Consider the following 20,555-nt stretch of genomic DNA (forward strand, 5'->3'; position numbering starts at 1 on the left):
GTCAGATACACCTGGCTACACACAGGCAGCTATTCTGTTTGCAAGAACAGACAAGGAACAAACAGCAAAAAAACTCACCAAACCAATTCAATTTCTTTGAATTTTTCAAACAAAAAACATACTCATTGCAATATGAGTTGCATCCAATGTTTAAAAAAAAAGGTTTTTAATTTAGTCTCTAACTCAAAGGAATAGTTTATTATCCTAGAAACTAAAGAAAATCTGAGGTGAATTCTTCAACCTGGCCTGGTCCTTGACAAAAGATACAGCAGTTCAGATAACTCAGTGGAGACACCAAACAAGACTAGGGTCTTCCAACAGACACAAAGATCTACTGTATTGCACACTGCCTAGCAGTACATAGCACTGTCACTTAGGGAAAAAAAGTTCTGTTTTTTTGTTGTTTGCTATCTATATTCCATAAGTATTGTTGTTCAGAGTTAAAAGTGGAGTAATTAATAACCCCAGTTTAAAAATAGAAACTTGTATTTTATTAATCAGAAACACAATACTCAACTTTAAATCCTTTAAAAGTCTGAAACCAAAGTTAATTGCCAAGAAACCCATCTGGCTCAAACTGTTAGCTAGTTCTGCATGGAGAACTGCTGATGTTTACGTGGCTGTAGAACAACTCTGTCTTTTGAGACGTGCTGGGACATCATCAGATCACAATGTTAACAATTATTTAAGGTAGTATCAGTTACCAATGGGAAGACAGATTATTTTTGCTAAAGCTTTTCCTTCTCCTGTCCCTTATGCACACAAGCCACATGTTCTATCAGCCAAGAATTCGTCTGTTTTCCTAAGGGAAAATTATGTGTGGCCAAAATATTCTGACTGTTACAGTCATGGAAATGTGCTAACTGACAGTGAAACCTGTATCTTCCAAACTTAACATCCAAACTAAGCTGTTTCATAAGTGTTTATTTCTATCAGTCTTAAGAGGAAAGAGCAATTAACATGCTGTTTCTTGTGCTCCCTTGGAACCATTTATGTCACCAAAGGTCACAAATGACAGCATGGAATAAAGAAAAAGAGTAGATCAATATTTTTAAAAGCGTGATTTAGAGTAGACTGAGTGTTCTACTGGAATAGAAAATCAAATCTACTGTCATGCTGCTCTTTTCAGAGAGGAGAAAAGCCTCATGGCAACTCTACCAAGAAAAAAATAAAGCTACCATGCTTAAATTTACTGCCATTGAGCACATAAAACACATATTGACATCAATGGAAGTTTTGAATTACTTATTGGATCAGACCAATTAATTTCTGATAAAAAAGCAGTTAACCAAAACTCAAGTCCTTTAAAGCCTATTGTATATAAAACAAGATTTCTACTAGTGTTATACTAGATGACATAGCAAATTGCATAGGCAAACATTTGCCTTTAAATATATTGAAGTCAACATGCATTCCTGCATCAGAGCAATAACTATTACATAGAGTAGAATAGAACTGAATAGTTCCATTGGAAAGGATTTACAATGTTCATCTAGTCCAACTTGAGTTTACATTGAGAATAATTCATGCCACAGAATTTAATACTGAGAACACACTACTTCATTTGAAGGGATGCCACTGCAGAGGAACACTGCTGTGCTCACATCCAACACATCCAACCTTCAGGAAAATTAAAGTCCAATCTTAGCAACTCAATGTTTCCATGTTATTGGAATTTTAAATATTTAATGAATGCATTGAAATACAATAATATTTATTCTCAACTTGCATGTCAATACAACTTCTCAGCCTTAGTTGGCTGTTCCTCATTTACCCATTCTCCAGCTAAACAAAGTCTCATTTGAACATATGACTCCCCTGTGTTTGAGAATAATGGGAATCCTACCTTCTAAGGTGGTTTCCTCTCCATCCAAGGGAGGGCCATCACCATCTTCATATTCAGAAATCACACTGACAGCATAAGTAGTTTCAGGTAGCAAGTTGGTGAGAACGGAGCTAGTACTTGAAGCTGGTACTGAAACAATGAATTCTTCACCACCGACTGCTACTTTATATTTAATGAGATAGGACAAAACCTCAGATCCAGCTGGAGACCAGCTTACTTTGAAACTCTCTGATGTTATGTCAGAAAAGACCATGTTCTTTGCAGGTACATAAGCTGTATGGAAATAAAAATGTGCATATGAGGCAGGCTTGCCAGAATATGTTAAACACAAAATTTCTAAAATAAATTAAAAATGTTCCACAATAATTAGATTTATTCTAAATCAACAGATATTTTGTTGCATGTGCACAGTATCTGTTTTCTATACTTGTTTATATCTATCAAATTTCAAGAAGATCATAACTAGGCTGCCTAAAATCATTCAACAGTAAGTAAAAACACCAGCTCAATGATTTCTAGGTCAAATTAAAACAGTCCATCTAAAAAATACATATTTATGAAAACATAATTTAGAATTGGATGATCAAATTGGGTTCCCTATTTCATATGTCCGACAAACAGCAATAACATTGTGTCCTCAATGGAAACTAAAAATTGCTGGGTTTTTTTCACATCTAGATTATGAACAAGACAGAATAAAACCCAGTATTTTTTCAGGAATGAAGTCAGAGGGGGAATAAGGAATTTGACACAAGGCACAAACACAAATCTGACATCCTGGGCTTGTTATGCTTGGCCTAGTCAGCCTAACAGTGGGATCTTAAAAATGTTCGAGCACTCTAAAACAAAGACTGCTTTGCTGGTTTGTTCCTCAAAGCTATCCTGGAACAAAAGGCTTATTTTAAAGAGACAGGGGCTTTCAACACTGGGGACTCTTCCATGATAGTGTCCTACTAAGCATGGCTAGAGACACTGTGGATGCAACTAATCAACTAACTTTATCAGACCAAAAGCTGGCCATTTAAAAATCTTTTGGATGTTAAACATTATCCACGCTGGTCTAATTTTGAAGCATGTGAAGACTTTCATGTGCTATTTCATTTCAGTCTTTACAGTTAGATTGCAATCAGTTTCACCCAGCATCTGCAGCCTCAAGTTGTCTTGTTTAAGCCCCTTTCAGAGGGCCATTGATTTTACTCTAAAAATTAATCAAATTGCCCTCTAGAGTTGTTTGCATTACTTTGTTGCCTTTGAACATCTAAAAGACAAGCTTAGACTTGTCACCTCGTTTGGTAGAGGTGAAAAAAGAATGCTCTGGTGACTGTTTAACTCAAGATACTGACTGCAAAAGCAGAGTGTATCTACTAAGGTCATTCCAATAGACCCACATTTTATTAGCTTTTTAGATACATAGCAGGGGTGGGGGAAAAAATTTATCCAATATTTTTTCATTTCCATTTATCCATTAATTTCACTTGTTGCTTTTAATATGATTGAAAATGAGAAGCAAATCCCCAGTTATTAAAATTATCATTTGTATATGGACAATCTCATCAATATAAATTCTTTAGGTAACCATAAGAACAAAACATTGATTCAGATCCTTTTTTCACTTCTACATTCCTCAAAGTAATAGTAGTTACTTACATTTTCTCCTTATAGCAGCCAGCTCCTGCTCAATTCGTAGACAGACAGACTGTGTAAGTTCAAATGATATTCTTTGAAAAGCATCAAAATCTTCCACGGTGTAAACATGGGTGTCCGCAGGAGGCGACGCTATTGCTTCCAACTCTGTACGCACTGCATCCTTCACACCAACTGCAAAAATTTCTACATCTGCATCCCTCAGCTTAATTGCAGGTTCTTTAAAAGCATCTGATGATTTCCCATCAGTGATAAGAATCATGACTCTTGGCACATTTGGTCTTGATCCTTTGCTGGTAACAAATACTTTCTCCCTCACATATGTCATTGCTTTGCCTGTGTTGGTAGATCCACCTCTGTAGGGGAAGGTGTTAATAGCCTGAATTATGTCTTCCACTCTGTTGTATCTGTTCAAAGAAAACTCCATATGGGGATCTCTGCTGTACTGGACAAGACTTATCTGTACTTTTCGAGGTGATATCTCAAAGCTTTTAACTAACACTTCCAAAAAGGCTCTTACTTTTACAAAATTGGCGATACCAATGCTGTAGGAACCATCCACTAAAAACACAACATCAGCTTTTACATCCACACCACGTGAGCACTCTGTGAAGAAAAAAGAATAACCACTGTAAACAGATTTTCAATTGCCACATAACAAACATTACAATCGTATCTGTAGTTAATGTATCACACACAATGCTTATAAACAAAGTAAACTATGCTAAGCAAAGCTGTTTCTCAAAAATAATAAATATTATGATATTAAAACAAGCTTCAGAGGTTTCATCAATGAAGAGCTAAAATTTGAAAATAAAGTGTCTCCAAACTTACCTACTTGAACTTTCACCGGTTGTGTTTTTTCCATTATAGTTATTGGCTCACTGGGGGTCAGTCCTTTCATTGCATAAACATTAATTTGATATTCTGTGTCTGGAGAAAGATCTTTAACATTCAGAGCAGTAGTCTGAGGACCCACACTCAGTACATGTTGCTTTCCCCCAGCCATCATTGGAATGAACTGCAGACGATAGCCAGTTATTTGGCTTGTGGATGGATCCCAAGTGATTCTAACAGACTTTGAGGAGACCTGAGTGGCCACTAGATTTGAAGGAGGCTCCACCACTGAAATAAATCAAAATCATATCTAAAATATTAGTTGCAATTATAAACATATTTTCCTAACAGTTTCTATTTCGGGAATTAGTTGTTTTTGCTGATCTTTACTAAAATTTTTTTTTTTTTTTTTTTTAGCATAGACAGAAATGAATTATGAGACAGTCCAAATGAGACATCAGTGAGGGAAAAAATATGAAAAATGCATTTGTGGTCCCCCAGGTATAGCATAAGTTCCAGAAGTGCTGCCCAGCTCTAAAACTGCTTCAACCAAAAGTGAAAGCTACACTCAAAAGAACACGGTTGAAAGTGTGAACAAATGCAGACTTGAGCAGAGTACTACAACAGCAGAGTCATCTCTACTGCCATTTCTGTCAAAGAATAACTAGTTACTTAAAACCTTACAGGGCAAGAAAGCTGCAGTGATACAGCTTCATGTTTTATTTTCTCAGTCCTCTACAGTTTTCATGCTTTGGATCTCAATCTATTATACATTCTGACCCTTCACCAAGAAGTGATGCCTGTGTCCAAACTGAGTCTGATAAATGCACATCACTGTGTTGCCTTTGAAACTACAGAATAATGGAGCTATTCCAAATCTGCTACATCACATGTTTTCTTATCCTGCATTTAAAGACACAAAACTGAGACCAGTTTTCCACATTTGCTAAGTGAGGCAATGGATGAAACTCTAGAAATAAAGCAAAAGAAGTAGGGATAGCCTCTTTAGACATCGGAATGAACTGAAGCTATAAATATTTTTTTATAAAGTGTCTCACCTTCTTCCCCACTAACCAGTTCACCTAGTTGTTCATCAACACCAGAGCACACTTGCAAGATAATTTCATTCTGTATATCCACAATTCCATCAAAATTAGCCACATTGAACACATGCTTCAGTGACGGTTGAGATGCAATTAGCTTGAGCTCCTTTGCATCTGCTGCTTTGATACCTAGAAGTAGCAATAGACAGGACTGTGTTAAGTAACCATAAAATACATCCTGCAGTGGAGCTGAGTTTAAATTAGTTCAGCCTTCTGTCATGATCAATAATCAAACTACAAAACAACAATTAATGAAATGAAGTGGCATGCTCAATTTTCAACCAGGGAAAATAATGTGGTGTAAGTGAAGAATGAGGCCAAGGTTGAAATTATGCTTGTCCGTAGTATTAATCTTCATGTAGGAGCTACATAATTACCATCAAATTAACATAAATGGTGTGTTCCACTCTGGAGGGCACAAATTATCTATCTCAAGGCATAGGCATAAAGAGAGGGGCATAATGAAATTCTTCAACCACACAGTCTACAAATCTTATAAACAAACTTTTTTTATGAAAGTTAATCTCTTAATCATTAGAAAAACTCAACATACCCAAGGAAAAAACTTCAACTCCTATGTTGCGAAGCTCTCTTGCAGGAATTTCTACATCATCTTGAGCTTTTCCATCAGTAATGACAATTGCTACTTTGGGAAAGCCTTTTCTTGCTCCAGCAGACTCAGTGAAGGTGTTTTGAACAAGGTAATCAATAGCCTCACCTAAAATCAACATCACAAGTTGTGCCTTTTTAGACTTGTATGAACCAGGATTTAAAGCAAATTTGAACTATGAAATGCAATGCTGAATAAATATGTATGTGAAAAATCTGTACCTGTCATTGTGTTGCCACCTTTGTAAGGTATCCTTTTAATTGCGTCAATAAGATCACTTCTTCTGAAATACTGATTTAAATTGAACTCTGTTCTTGTATCTGAACTGTACTGAACAACTCCAACTCTCGTCTTTTCTTCCCCAATATCAAAAGCTGATACAAGGGCAACCATGAAGTCCAGAATATATCCGAAGTTATTTCTTCCTACACTCCATGAACCATCTACCAGGAAAACTAAATCTGTCATTGCACTTATGGAGCATCCTGGAACACAACAGAGAAGAAAGGAAAACCAACTCTATTAGCAAATGAGCAATTGCATTCTTACAAATCAGTGAGAAATGTCTAATGGAAACTTAGTGGGCAAAAGCCAAAGCAAACAGGTATTCAAAAGATTAATCTTATTTGGGATATCTTGCTTAGGGAAACTCATATAAGTGAACACTCACATGAGTTTTCTAACAGCCATTATCAAAAGGGAACTGCTTCGAGACACCTCTCATGCTAATCCACAAGATTTGTTATGCCACAATTGATGAAAACACCCATACAAAACTTTTTGCAATTATTTGATGTTACAGGAAAAAATTCTTTTGTTAGCACTTGTGCCTTACATCTTTATTTCCTCATTGTAGCTGCACAGGTTCTTCTGCAAAGCCTTTTATCCAAAGTACAACCACTTTCATTAAGAGGACCAAGACACTCATGGACTTGCTCAGGGTAGTTGCATGAAACCCCTAGTTTCAATACCAATGTTGCACCTGAATCTTTCAATGAAGCTTATAAATTCCTTCTACCCCAGTCCCTTCATAAGTTTTCTTAACTCTGCCCAACTTTACAAGTTAACTTCCTTGGTAGGTAACACAGAAGGACAGTTTAACTTTGTGAGCTAGACCTCAGATAAGATAAATGTCAGATGAGTTGAAAAGCAAAGCACCTTACTTTGTAATTGAGCTTCAATCATCTTCTCGTCTGGTATCGCTGGGCCGCCTGTCTGAACTACACAAAGCACAACATAGACAGAGTGAATGGGGAAAATCAGGTTAAATTTTTAAACATCAAAGAAAAGCACATAAGGAATTAGAAACAGGCATCTGACAAGCCTCAGAACACAAAAAAATAAATGCAGGCTCTGGAAACACCACCCATATTTACAGGTTTGACAACATAGTACTAGGGTGATACAAAATACAGAAAATGCAAATATCTAAGAATCCTCTGTATTTGTACATCTTGCACAGTCATTTCCTGAAAATTAACTGCAACATGTTTGAAAGAAATACCAGAAAAGAAGAAATACCCCTCTCTAACACGTAGGGGAATTGATAATTAATAATTTTTCCATGGTTCTTTGTGAAGTCTGTGTCATAGAAAAGTGCCTACTGTGCAATTTTATTTAGTTACATTTATTTTATGCTTTTTAAATTATATATATAAATTATTAAAGCTTAAAATCCATGTTTTAGTATGCTTTTAGGTATATTGTGTCACATTTTATTATTTTTCAATTAACATAGTCTGCTTTTTTACACAGAATGCCAGTCCAATTCATTTGTTACTGGTCAATGATTGTCTTCATCTTGAATTCAGAAGATGCAATATATAGGAAGTAGGTGTAGCTCAAAAACATAGTGGCCTCCTGCCAAGAATTCTATAGAGGTTGACAAACACTATTCCCATGTTAGCATCCTTTGATCTCTTGCAAATATTCTCTGCTTGTACTAGGACTAATGGAAAAAGGCTGTTCAGACAGCTCTGTCAAAGTAGAGTTTAGGTATGTGGCAATTTTGTTGTAGAACAAAGCCAAGTTTTGAGAATTATCTTAATTAGCTTTCTAACTGTACTGCAGCTACTTACTTGTCAGCTGGCCAAAAACAGGTAGACTCTCCTCTCTGTCGTCGTAAGAAGCTATTGATACAACATACTCTGCATCAGGTATAAGATCTGATATGACAGTTTGGGTAGTGCTAGGTGAAAGAGTAAATTCTTTAGTAGGTCCATCTGCAATAAATATATAAAACACTCAATGCAGCCTTAAAATACAATAAGATTGATAAATTGATTTTAAAACAAAATGCAACAGGCAATGATCTATCTCAAACCCAATGACAATTTTAAAAAGATACACTTTCTGTTTTCATGAAGTATAAATATTGAAACATGAACCTCTAGGCTAATGTGCTTTTTTTTTATAGTGAATAAAATTGCTGAAGTGTTTAAAAAATTCCAGGAAATTTGAAACTTGAAATGTGAATACAAAATATACTGTCATCTAAAAAATCATGTCCTGTTCTCATTCAATATCACTTTTACATTGATTATTTCTCAAAGTGAAATAGAATAATGGCTGTCTTACACAGCATAATACAATTCTTGAACTTTAAGGTGAAAGCACAGAAAAGGAGCAGTGATGATTCTACCTTCTTTTTGCACCTTGCAAAGCAAAGGCACCCAAAACTTGTTACTTGCAGTCCCAAAATGGTAAAACACCATGGCAAGAATATCTCTAACTTGGAAGAATCACTGTTTTTCCTGTATGCCCTTTGCTGCTACCCAGGCTTGATCATAAACTTCCAAAAGATTTTAATGGCTACTCTCATAGATATAGGCAAAAATAAACTCAGCCTTTCATAACATGTAATCACATAAAAAATTTTGACAGAACTCACCATTTGTTGGAACCACAGTTATTCTGTAACCCACTATTGCACCTGGTGGCCTTTTCCATGACATTTGAACATTATGTTCATCTATAATTGTAAAATTCAAGTCTGATGGTGGATTAACTGCAAAAGATTTATACCAGGTAAATGTTTAAAAGCTTGAACAAGTTTTGGCAAATTAATAAATAAAGCAATGTTGAGCAAAGCATACTAAAATTGTCTTTGCATAAATTTGTTTCCAACAAATATAAAAATATATTGTTGGAATAAGAGTAAAAAAAAAGCTGACAAAATATGACAAAACATCAAAGAGTGTATGCATTACAGGGGACAGCACAGAACATATGTTTCTTGAGTTGCCAAGACATTCAGGAATGGCCAGCAAAATCAAGCACAATGGAAAACACATTTGGATACATGTACAATGAGTTCACAGATAATCACCACATATGCAAACATTTCACATAACAATTAAAGGAAATTTTTTTACATGCTGGGTGCAATCCGTACAAGCATGCCAAATCACAACCTGCTTACAATATCACGAGATCATTTAGGATGTGAAGAACACACTACTCTTCTTAATTAGACATCAAAGAATTGATTAGCCTTTTTAATATAGTCTCTGCATATGATATTTGTTATCAATTTCACTGAATCTAGAAACTTGGCAGAGAAAATAAACAATTTAAAGAATACAGAAAAAGATTGGGCATTAAATGGTCAGTAAAACAATTTCTGTTAGGATCTAGATATGAATATATATGCAAAATGTATATCAGCAATAATGATACACTGATGTATCATTATATTACAAAATATGGAAAACTCTACCCCTTTGTTCCTAGAAGTCACTAAAGTGACATACTTTGCATATAGCAACAAAGGATTCAGGAACTAGGGGAATAATAGATGGCATTAGCAATTGTTGCAATTTGCCAAAATATTTGAGCTGATATAGAGCTTTCAAAAATAAAGTTCTACCTGTTTACACCAAATTTCTGTACAATTTCAAAGGTGTAAACTGTTGTTTTCATGTTCCCTTTGCAGCAGGTGTACCCATACTAATAGTGGCATTTTAACAGAAAATGCCAGTATGGTTCCAAACAACACAATGGTTAATTATGAAAAGACAACATCAAAGTATATTTAAGGACATTTATTTTACAGAATTTATAGAAAATGGCAAAGAAGGCACCAGTGAACTGAACACATGACTGCAAATAAAACTTGTAGGAGCTGATGACAGAAGTAACTGAACAGTACAGAAAGAAATAGTTTACATATGCTAATTTGCAGCATCATGCATACGTAAATGAAATGTTGATTATTGGTTTTTTAGCTTCCCACAAATGGACAAAGCCTCCATGTACAAGGTTCATTACACAAAGACGTTTCATAAATATTTTATAATGATATTCTCTTTGTAAAATTGTCATGCTTATTCATGCAGCATTTTACTGACTCACTGTCAGTGCATGGTAGGTGTATTATATATTATTGTTTAAATAGGTCTACAAAGTAAGATTAGATCCAGCCATACTTTCCTTAACTACTAGTGAGAGAGTTTTGCAGGCATTTTTAAGACAAATCTTCTGTTTCATAGAAGATCTCCATCATATGTCAGATTTCATATCAGATTTGAATATCATTTTAAAAGCAGATAAAGTAGTAAATGCTAGAATATTTAATTATGAAAAGACACTGTCCAATTACAAAAAGTAAAACTAAGCTAAAAAATGACTTTTTTTTCTATTGATTTTCTGCGATTTTCGACCATAGGATAATATGGCTTTATAATGCTGATACAATAGATAACACTAGTACTGAAGTAAATGTTATTTTTCCTGTTGTCCATACACAGGCAGTGAGATTAGACCATTAACCTGCATGCACAGTTTATTCATCATTCACTTTATGAGTATCACAATGCTAGAGATGGCAGGGTAGTTACTTAGTGTCAAAATCATGCAACACGTGTTAATAGTAAAATACATTTAGATTATAAGAATATCATTATAAAATATTGCTTCAGTAGCAATGGCTCAGGACAAATTTAATGCAAAGGCAGAGACAATTGACCTGAGCATGCTTTTAAAAAAAATTCAGTACATGGAAAAAGTAGCACCACCAACCTTGCAAGTAAATTGGCATGTTGCAGCAGAGACTTTAGGCTTTAACTGCTGAAGGACAGCAGCAGCCCAGCTTGTTGATATCCAAATGACCGGATTCCAGATAAACTGAAAAAGCTGACTGTGAGGAAAAGTCTTGAACATTTTAAAGGATTTGATTCCATTTTATGGAAATTCAGATGTGGATCTTGGCAGGTTAGAAGAATAGAACATTGACACATGATGTGATGTATCCATTCATCCAGGTGATCATAGAACAATGGCATTGCAGGGGAACTTGAAAGTCCCCTTATCCATTCCAGTGTCAAGACAAGATTGGCCACCCTGTGCCATTCCTGACGTGTTTTCTCAGGTCATTCTTAAAGACTTCCACTATTATCAAGACTGACAGTTTCCCACTGAAATTACTCCAAAACCTCACTGCCTTTATCATCATAGTTATTTCTGAGATCTAATCCCTGTCTTCATTGCTTTACTTTAAATCCATTAATTCTCAGCCTATGTTTGGCTTATCAAACTCAAGCATTGAATATTTCTCCCATAGAAATCCAAAAAGGATTATTGCTTGAGTGAGAGAAAAAGCTGTTTGGATCCAATGTCATCAAAATGTCTTCCAGATGGCCTGTGAGCTTTTGATACTCAAACAGAATCTCCAAAACATCCATGGACGTTCACAGAGGTCAGATTTCACCCAAGTGAAACCAGCTGTGGGGTGAAGACCAAACCATGGTCATATGACTGAGAGTAGTAAGCTGATCTGAAGTACAGAAAAATGTTTAGATGATAAAAACCTTATTGTGATAATAAAATAGGGCAACTGTTACTCCATCTCACTAATATTCTTCTTCCAGAAGGGAATTCACCAGTGGAAAAATGACACATTTGCAATACTGAATAAAGCAAAGTTCTGGGAAAAAATGCCCCTTGTTGTAGTAGGAGTTTGCCCCTTTACAGGGACAAACCTTAAAGCTTTGCTTAACAAAATCTTACATGTGAGTTCAGCTTAACTCCAGCAAGCAGTCTTGATGTCAGGCTACTTGCAGCAGTGAAGCTGCACTTATTCTTAGTGTAGTGACACTGCTGATCCTGTGTCCATCAAAATCCATGCCAAACCTGTCACTGACTTGTCAAGGTACAGGATCATGACCATAATGTGTCTTGGTGTTGTAGTATTGCTTTCATTCATTGATCCAACTCCTGACACACAAAATGCATGGTTCCCCTATGGGTTTCCAGAAAAAACATATCCTGCTGTACAATAATCATGTTTCAACAGCATTAATTTTGACCACTCCTAGAACTGTGCTATAACAATTTCTTTAACTAGATTTTCTATACTACGCACCACGAAAGAAATCAAGAGAAAGAAAAAGTCAGACATAATATACTTAAAACATTGCCAGTTCTTGTGTTATATGCACATGTAATAAGAGTATAATTTCTGAAACAAACAAAAAAAAAAAGAGATCAGAGCATCTTTCTCATGCTATGAAGGTCTTGTATGTCTTGTATATCAGCTTACTTCACAGGTAATATTTTTAAAAAAATTTCACAGCTTTTTGCAGATAGCACAATGTGACTACCAGAGGATCCTAATTAATACCTTAACAAGACATAAAAAAAAAATATTACTGGAATATCAAGTAATTTATATTTAGAACCAGATTTAAAAGTGATATAATTTGGAAGTAGCTGCCATTCACAATCCCTATGCAAAACATGTTTTGTGATTCCATCACTGGAAAAGACACACTGTAATTAGGAGGTAAAACATGTTAGCCCATGTTAAAATAACATACCGTCTGCAGAAGCTAAGAGTAAGCTCAGCCCTACCATCCCAGCAATAAGGCCTGCTGAGGCTGGAAGGGGCCAAAACTCTTCATTTACTATATTTTTCAGAAATGGCATGAATTTGGCACAACTGACTAGATCATGACCACAGTTAAGCTCCTCTGAAGTCTACATTGTCAATGTGACTGGGAAAAAGAATGGCCTACAGCCTAGAAATGTAGTAAAGAGCAGCTTCTCAAACTTGTTAGTTATTCATTGCCAATCACAACACATAAACATTGCCATCTATTTATTTTCATTTTTAAAATTTTATGTATTATATTAGTTTTCTTCAAAATAGAAGATGCGTAGCTCATAAATGGATTTTGAAAAAAATTCATTTAAATCTATATACCTATACAAATAAATATAGATGTATCTCAACACAACACATACATATACACACATTGTATGTACATTTATCAAATTTTCCACATTTGTGCATATATATGTATGTGCATGTGTATATACATTTACACATGCATGTATATTTTACTTCTAATTAGCAGCAGGAAAAAGAGGGATGTATAGCCACCCTCATGTATATAAAAATTTCAATTTCACATGTCAATCTACATGGCTCTCTATTTAGGAACTTTGAAATCAAAAGCTTCTTTCTCAAAAGATACTGCCATCAAAAGATAATAAAATAATGGTCCTACCAACCAGTTTCAAAACCTCAAAAGTTTCAGCTATCCCAGATCACTTCTAAATCATTCAGTCAATGAAAATTAATGTACTCAGCACAGCTTTATTACAAGCTAAAAATTCTAATTCTCTGCAACTGCTGTGCTGCAATTATTTGTCACTTGCTATACTGAGTGTCCTGGTAACAGATTTTTCACTAGATAAACCTTTCTATGCACAACACAAAGGTTTCACACTTGGATCAGTGATGCCCTCCTTCCCTTTCTCCAGCCTAGAAAACAGACTTTTCTATGTCTGAACCAATTCCTGAAAAATGGAAAAGTCAACACCTTCACAAGCTCAGTTAGGTTACACAAAACCAATGATTTCCTCATTTCTCTCCTGTGCCTTTGAAAATCCCTCTGTATTAACGAACATGACATGCTACAGAAGCCATGACAACATCACTGCAGTAACTTGAGGTTATAATTAATAGAATATTCACATGCTAATATACTTAACTATGACTAAAATAAGAGCCCTTGGCTCTTTGTGATCACTGATCAAAAAAATACTGTATCAGAAAGAAATTCTGACATGGGCAGACATGGAATGCACTGGAGTATGGCTATGCTGGACTAAAAAGGCACAAAACAACTTAAAGCATAAAATATAGAATCACACGCAAGGAGTTTAAGCTTGGAGAGAGATATCAGAAGGATTGCAAAATAAAACAAGAAGAGTTTCACTGTAAAAGAAAAAAGCAAAAATGCTGAGCACGAAAATGGATTTGCTTCCTTGACCACCATAAACAAACAACTTCTCCAGTGAAATGACATGAATACATTTAGACTCTACGTGGGTTTTACCCCTTCTACTCCTACAGTGAGTGCCCAAGTACAAATGCCTGTTCTGCTGTAACTCTGTAGAAAAGCTGTAACACCATTACTGTAGGTCACTGCCTTGCCAAGAGCAGCAGAGCACAGCTCTCACAAAGGAGTTCAGAGCAGCTGTGATGCTGATGAAGAGTCAGTTTCATGCTGGAAAATTCAGGAATCTATGGACAGCAGCATCAGATAAACACACTGTTCCCAGGGGTGACTGAAAATTGAAAGCTGAAGAATGGCAGAAAATAAAACTAAGCTTTTTCTTTCCTCAGCTCTCACCCTATCTTTCCACCTCATATCAAGCATCTTCATCTCCTTAAATAGCCCTTTCCCTTGTTCTCCTCTCACTCTTTCATCCCATGAAGTGTCTACCCACAGCTTTGGGCTGAAAGAAAATTCAAAACGTATGTCCTGTGAATGGTACACAGAGAGTCAAAAAGAACCAAGAAAAAAGACACAGGACGGACTGACTGACCAGTGGGTGAGGATAGCTTTGCCACAAAGAGAACTGAAATTTGGAAAACAAGACCAAACATTCACAGGATGAAATCAGTTCAACAGACAGTATTTTAGTTGCAATGACACCAGAATAAAGTAAATAAATAAGTAAATAATTTGCTAAAGTAAATAAGATGCAACTTACAAAATTATGCAAACTTGCAGCACAGAATTAAAACAGTGCAAAAGAATGACCAGCATAGTACAAACAAAAATCCCACTGTAAAAATCTCTACAAAAGCAGTTCCCACCACAGCAAGTCCTAAGGTACTCCTAGTTTTGAACTTCTATTTTCAGCACCACTATTTCTCACTCCATTTTCAGCACCACGATTTTTCACCCCACACTTCCCTGCTCTTACTTCAAAACTCTGGAACTAGGAGAATTTTCTCATGGAAACATGATCACTGTAAATTAGGTATTTTATTTATCAAACATTTCTGAATGCAAAATAATATAAGTTCTGTCCAAGAGCCCTCTACAACCCTCAAGATCAGGCTTTATCTGCTCTTTTGCTTAGCAATACTGCATCCTCCAACATCTAATCAAGATCATCCAGCTATGTGTCAAGATTTGCTGCTACAACTCTGCTGCTCCAAATGCATTTTTGTAGCTTACTTTAACAGTACTGAAGCTACGACTGGTTTAGCCTACACTGTAGCTAAATAAAACACCTTCACTTGTGTTCTGAAACCACATACTCCACACATGTCATTCACAGGGCAAGACAACAGCAATATTACCCAGCTCCAAGTGAGCTCCCTTGTAAGATGTGGAAGAATGAACAAACATATCCACTCCCTTCCTCCAAAACTGTATGCTTTCTCTGCTTTCTCTGGCACAGCAGTCCTGCATTTCAAATGCAACTCTGAAATGACTTCAAATGACCTTTTTCGGTTCCTTTGCCAACAGCAACGCAGCACAAGGGGAAGGCAGTGGACTGATTCTCTCCTAGGGCGACCAGATGTTGCACTACTGGCAAAAATGCCATATTTTTCCAGAAAGCCAGTGTAGTTTACATCTACATGCCCCAAGCAAGCACTACTACTTGGAGGGCAGACACTGTGGAGGCATCTCTGACACCCCACGCTTTTAGAAGAGATCAGCCAAGATGACCAGGTCCAGGCAAGGGAGCTTGTGGCAGGCCATGATCAGGGGATTTGTTTCAGTTCAAGACAGAAAGAGAAGAAAGGCAAAAAAAAATTAATTAGCAGTTGCTGGCTTCTGTTTTTTTCCAGTAAATCCAGGGAACTTCACACCTACAATGGAGTCAGGTCCCAGAGGTCAGATCAAGTCATTTCAGTGCAGGACGTACAGCCTTTTTATTTCCCTCAGCAGCCAGTGCTGCCAGAAATGCCATGACTGTGACCAAAAACCCAAGCAGCTTGCACTGAGGGCACAGGACACAGCTGCTGTTAATCCACGGGGGAGCAAACGCTGGGCCAGGCCATTTTGAGCCAGGGAAGATGGGTCTCCCCATCCTGCTGGAGGCAGGATGCTGCCAGGGCTGGCGGGGCCCTCAGATCCAGAGAGACTGGGCTGAGGGCTGAGGAGGAGGAGAAGGAAAGGAAGAGCCTTTTTGGAGGTGACAGTACCACACGCACGCCAGAGCCTCGGAGCCCTGGCTGCCACAGCACGGCCTGGCCCAGCCTTCCCCTCAGCGGTGCCCATGCTGCACGTCACAGCACTGGCAGCGTGTCCCCAGGCGTGTTCCCCAGGTCAGACACCCACAGAAGATGGGGTATCCCTGAGGGAGGGTCCGGCCACCCTGGGGTATCCCTGAGGGAGGGTCCGGCCACCCCGAGCTCAGCCGGGGGTCGCCCCGCCGAGCAGGGGAGGCCGATGCACCGGCAGGCCGGGGGGCAGAGGCGAGGGTCCGGCTGCACAAACCACACAGGCGCAGAGAGCCAGACTCTGTTGGAGCATTTTATTTCAAAGTTGCAGGGTGTTGAGTAGTAGGTTTTCCGTTTCCTTTCCCAACATTACCAAAAGAGGCCAGAGCCCAGCCCTTCTTGGTCCATCCTGGGGGCAGAGCCATGGCCCCAGCGGCAATGGGCTCCTCGGGGCGCTGTGCCCGTGGCCACAGCAGCTGGCCCACGTCCTGTGGGGTGGTGTGGACAGCACACCAGAGGGACAGAGAGAGGGAGCTACGGTCCGGCCCACTAGCCGGGAGAAACAGAACACAGAAGGAGCTGGGCAAGGAAGGAGAGGCGTTTCTCTGAAGGAGAGAAAGAAAGAAGGTGAAGTATTCACACTCAAAAACAGAGAGGGAGAGAGCCAGTAGCTCAAGGCTGATTGGGAGATTCGCTGGTCAGCGGGGCACCAGGGCAAGAGGACAGGGAGGAGAAGGTTACCTTCAGCCTCGATGGTGGAGAGGAGGGCGGCTGCACACAGAGCAGCGACTGCCGAGCACAGCGCTGTCTTCATTTCTGCCCTTTCAGATCACAACAACATGAATGAATCTGCAACGATGGGGAAGGGAGGAAGGGGGAGAAACGAGAAGGAAATGATACATGTGGATTAAAGGATTGCGTGGGTGTATTCATGAAACATAAAAAAGACAAACCATGGATTTCACTTTGTTCCCTTATCCCCAGCCCCCACCCACGGGACCAGGTTGAAACCTCTAGACTTGAAAGCTCTCCAAGACGACGAAAGATCTGTATGACTAACTGGAGAGTCTCGTCTCACAATAATGTGCCTTTTGTTGCTGAACCCTTTCCAATCACAGTAAGCACATGAAGGTTTAACCTAGTTAGGGTTAATTTGATCAGGAGGCTCAGTGAAGATCTGTGCCTCCGCAGAGGCAGGAGCCAGAAGGGAGCTCCATGACTTCATCGCTGAATGTGATGATAGCTAATTCAGAGGTCATTCCTGCCTTGGATCAACTAAATGTCTCTTTCAGCTGGGGATTTTAATCGGCTCCTTTTTCATAACTGTTGAACCACTTAGTTAGCTTTGTTTTACTGGTCTCAAGGCAGTTTGGAAACTGTAATAAAACTTTTTTGAGGGGTTCTGCCTACAAATGTGCTATTCTTCATTTCTTGAAAGTCTGAAATAGGTTATACAGAAGTGTATGTAACACACATCTGAAATTTGACGCGTCTGTCTAGCCATGATGTTTCAACATCTGATAATTCATTTACATGTCCTGAGAGAAAATATATTTAAAATACACTTTATAAAGCTGACAGGCATAAGAGTCTCACAATCACTGCAGGCTGTCTAGCAAAACAAGTGGGACTAGCCCAAGTTAGTGATTCTTAATTGCAAACAGCCATACCTTCATAACTATATGCTCTGGGTCATGTAAAATTACTGCCAATTATTATTACTTCCAAATTATTTCCTTGTCTAAGTAAAGTCTAATATGAACCTACACATGCATTTAAGTGTTTCTAGAGTTTCGGATTTTCTATCTCAAGAGGTAGATGATAAAGTAATAAATGCATCATACATAATAATTAGGCTGGGGAAAAGAGAATTCCAAAAGCAATTAGGCACAGATTTTATCAGGAAGGTGCCAAGAGCAGAACAAAAGAAAAATACATAAATCATTAGTCTGTAGAAACATAGAGGAAACAATATTCTTCTACCATCTAAAGAACTACCCAGCAAGGCACATTTGGTGAGAGAACGCTATGGAGATCCAGGAATTTCCCACTTACTGACACTGAGTTTAACAGGATTTGAGTAGCTGTATATACTTGCCTTAGCCAAATGCCTTCACTGTACATGAAAATACCAAAAGCTCAATGAAAATCTAAGCAACTGTTTCAGTCTAATGGCAGTTGCAGTGGCTAAACAGAAGAGTAATACTGACCATAATGACACTAACACAAGGAAGGCCAAGATTGGTATAAAAATGCTCTGAAAATTCCCAAATCCTATCACTGCTCTGCGTGGGAAACGGTTGCCCCTGGTCAGATCTACAGCACCCTGCAGTGAGTTTAAGGATTGCCTAAATTCAACGCAAAAGGACACTTTGTCCTGACAATCTCAGGCGAGCTTTGACTGCCATCTTTTGATCATTTTGAAAAGCAACAGAAATTAATCATCTCACAAAGGCATCTAGGAATTCTCCACTGCTGCTGGTCTACCATTCCTGATGAACGTTTTTGTTTCATGAAATACACCATCTCAGCCAAAGCATTCATTTGCTAACCTAGAAATACTGTTTCCTTCTCGCAAATTTAGGTGCGTGAAAGAAACCCTAGAGGTAGCAGAGGACACCTCCTGGCTCAGCAGGGACACGACAGACTTCGTGTCAGGACTAAAGGTTTTCTCATTGATCTTTAGAGACCACTTAGAAAAAGTCAAACTAGAGCTTTCACAGTGCCAGTCTCATCTTATGCTAATTCAACCTACAAACGCTTAGCCAAAGCATTTCTAAACCACACAGTGCACGACATTTACCACTTCCAAGAAGAAAAATTAACGCAAACAGAAAAGGAAAAAAACCTCAGGAAAAACCGACTACCCATCAAAGATACAAAAAACTGGAAGCAGGAGAAAGCATCACCGGCAGCTGCACACACAAGGGAGGGAAGCGAGTGCTCCTGCCAAAGCCGCAGCGGTAGCGTGCCTGCAGGCGCGCTGGGCGCTGACAGCGGGCTCCGCCTGGAGCCTCCGGCCGCCGGGAGCCTCCGTCTCCGGGACACCACCGCCCCGCCCGCATTTCTGCCCAGGCACCGCCGGCAGCGCTCGGGGCCGGCATCCCGCCGGCCGCCCCGTGCCCTGCCCGGGCTGACAGCCAGCAGCCCGGGGCGCTGCGCCCCGCACCGCTCGGCCCGCCCGGCCGCACGCCCGCAGCCGGCTCCGACATGCCCAACGCGCGCACACACGCTCCTGCCTAATCCCGTGCCGGCTCCCAGCCCGGCGCTGCTACCCCCGCCTGAGGAGCATCGCGGGGGGCTGCGGGCGCGCTGCTGCGGGCAGAGCGGACACGGGGGCGGCGGGCGGGCAGGGACCCCGCTCCTGCGCGGGCACACACACACAGACCTTCCGGGCTGGCCGCAGGGTGCCGGCGTCGGTGACGGGACAGCTCCTCCGGCGATGGCTTCGGCGGTGCCCGCGGCGCGAGCCCAGCCGTCGGACCTGGATAAAGGGAGGAGGATAAAGGATGAAGCTCCGGGGGCACCTTGTGGAGGGAGCAGCAAGTAGCAGCAGCGGCGAAGGAGGAGCAGCAGCAGCGGCAACAGCGAGCGCAGAGGAGGCGTCTCGATTACTGTAGCTCCCGATGCGAGGGGTCTGTCTGGGAAGACTTGCCTTCTCCAAGTGGGAAGAGCCTCTTCTCAATCTGCTACTTAATAGAGGGCTGTTCCCAACTCTCAATTTACCCTCGTAAGCGGTTACGAAACTTCAGGGAAGGTGGACTGCTGCCACCGGGTGATATATGCGCTGCTGTGCTCCAGCAAGGAAGGGGATCCACTTCTGGAAACTGGCGCATACCTCCGCGCATTCCTGCGGCATGAGACGGGAGCCGCGGCGGCAGCGCGCCCGGAGGCAGGGGCCCGGCTCGCCGCCCCCTCCCTCCCTCCCCTAGGCTTCCCAAACGGGGAGGACACGGCAGGGCAGTGGAAAATCTGAGTCTCCGGGCAGGCTTCGAGGGACGGCGGCGCGGAGGGTGTCCCCGAGCGGGGGTTTCCACCGCAGCC

General features: G+C 39.7%; 1 protein-coding gene across 9 annotated transcripts in view; it reads right to left on the minus strand.

The window, feature by feature from the left end:
* COL12A1 (collagen type XII alpha 1 chain) overlaps positions 1 to 20,316 on the minus strand; it is a 97,714-nt gene extending 77,398 nt beyond the window's left edge. For 3 of the 9 annotated variants that reach the window (XM_079298965.1, XM_079298966.1, XM_079298967.1), the window contains exons 1-11: positions 19,900 to 20,241; positions 17,253 to 17,360; positions 8,931 to 9,047; positions 8,119 to 8,262; positions 7,204 to 7,260; positions 6,262 to 6,525; positions 5,984 to 6,148; positions 5,386 to 5,559; positions 4,325 to 4,615; positions 3,494 to 4,096; positions 1,847 to 2,119 (exon numbers count right to left, since the gene is read on the minus strand). In XM_079298965.1, coding sequence (XP_079155091.1) covers positions 1,847 to 2,119; positions 3,494 to 4,096; positions 4,325 to 4,615; positions 5,386 to 5,559; positions 5,984 to 6,148; positions 6,262 to 6,525; positions 7,204 to 7,260; positions 8,119 to 8,262; positions 8,931 to 9,047; positions 17,253 to 17,325 — 2,161 coding nt within the window. In that variant the 5' untranslated portion in view covers positions 17,326 to 17,360; positions 19,900 to 20,241. Of the gene's footprint in view, positions 1 to 1,846; positions 2,120 to 3,493; positions 4,097 to 4,324; positions 4,616 to 5,385; positions 5,560 to 5,983; positions 6,149 to 6,261; positions 6,526 to 7,203; positions 7,261 to 8,118; positions 8,263 to 8,930; positions 9,048 to 17,252; positions 17,361 to 19,899 lie in introns of all 9 variants that reach the window. The other 6 variants (XM_079298961.1, XM_079298962.1, XM_079298964.1 and 3 more) reach the window with 6 other exon arrangements.
* Positions 20,317 to 20,555: the final 239 nt, after the last annotated feature.

The sequence above is a fragment of the Erithacus rubecula genome (genome assembly GCF_903797595.1).
Source record: "Erithacus rubecula genome assembly, chromosome: 2".
Taxonomy (NCBI): Eukaryota; Metazoa; Chordata; class Aves; order Passeriformes; family Muscicapidae; genus Erithacus; species Erithacus rubecula.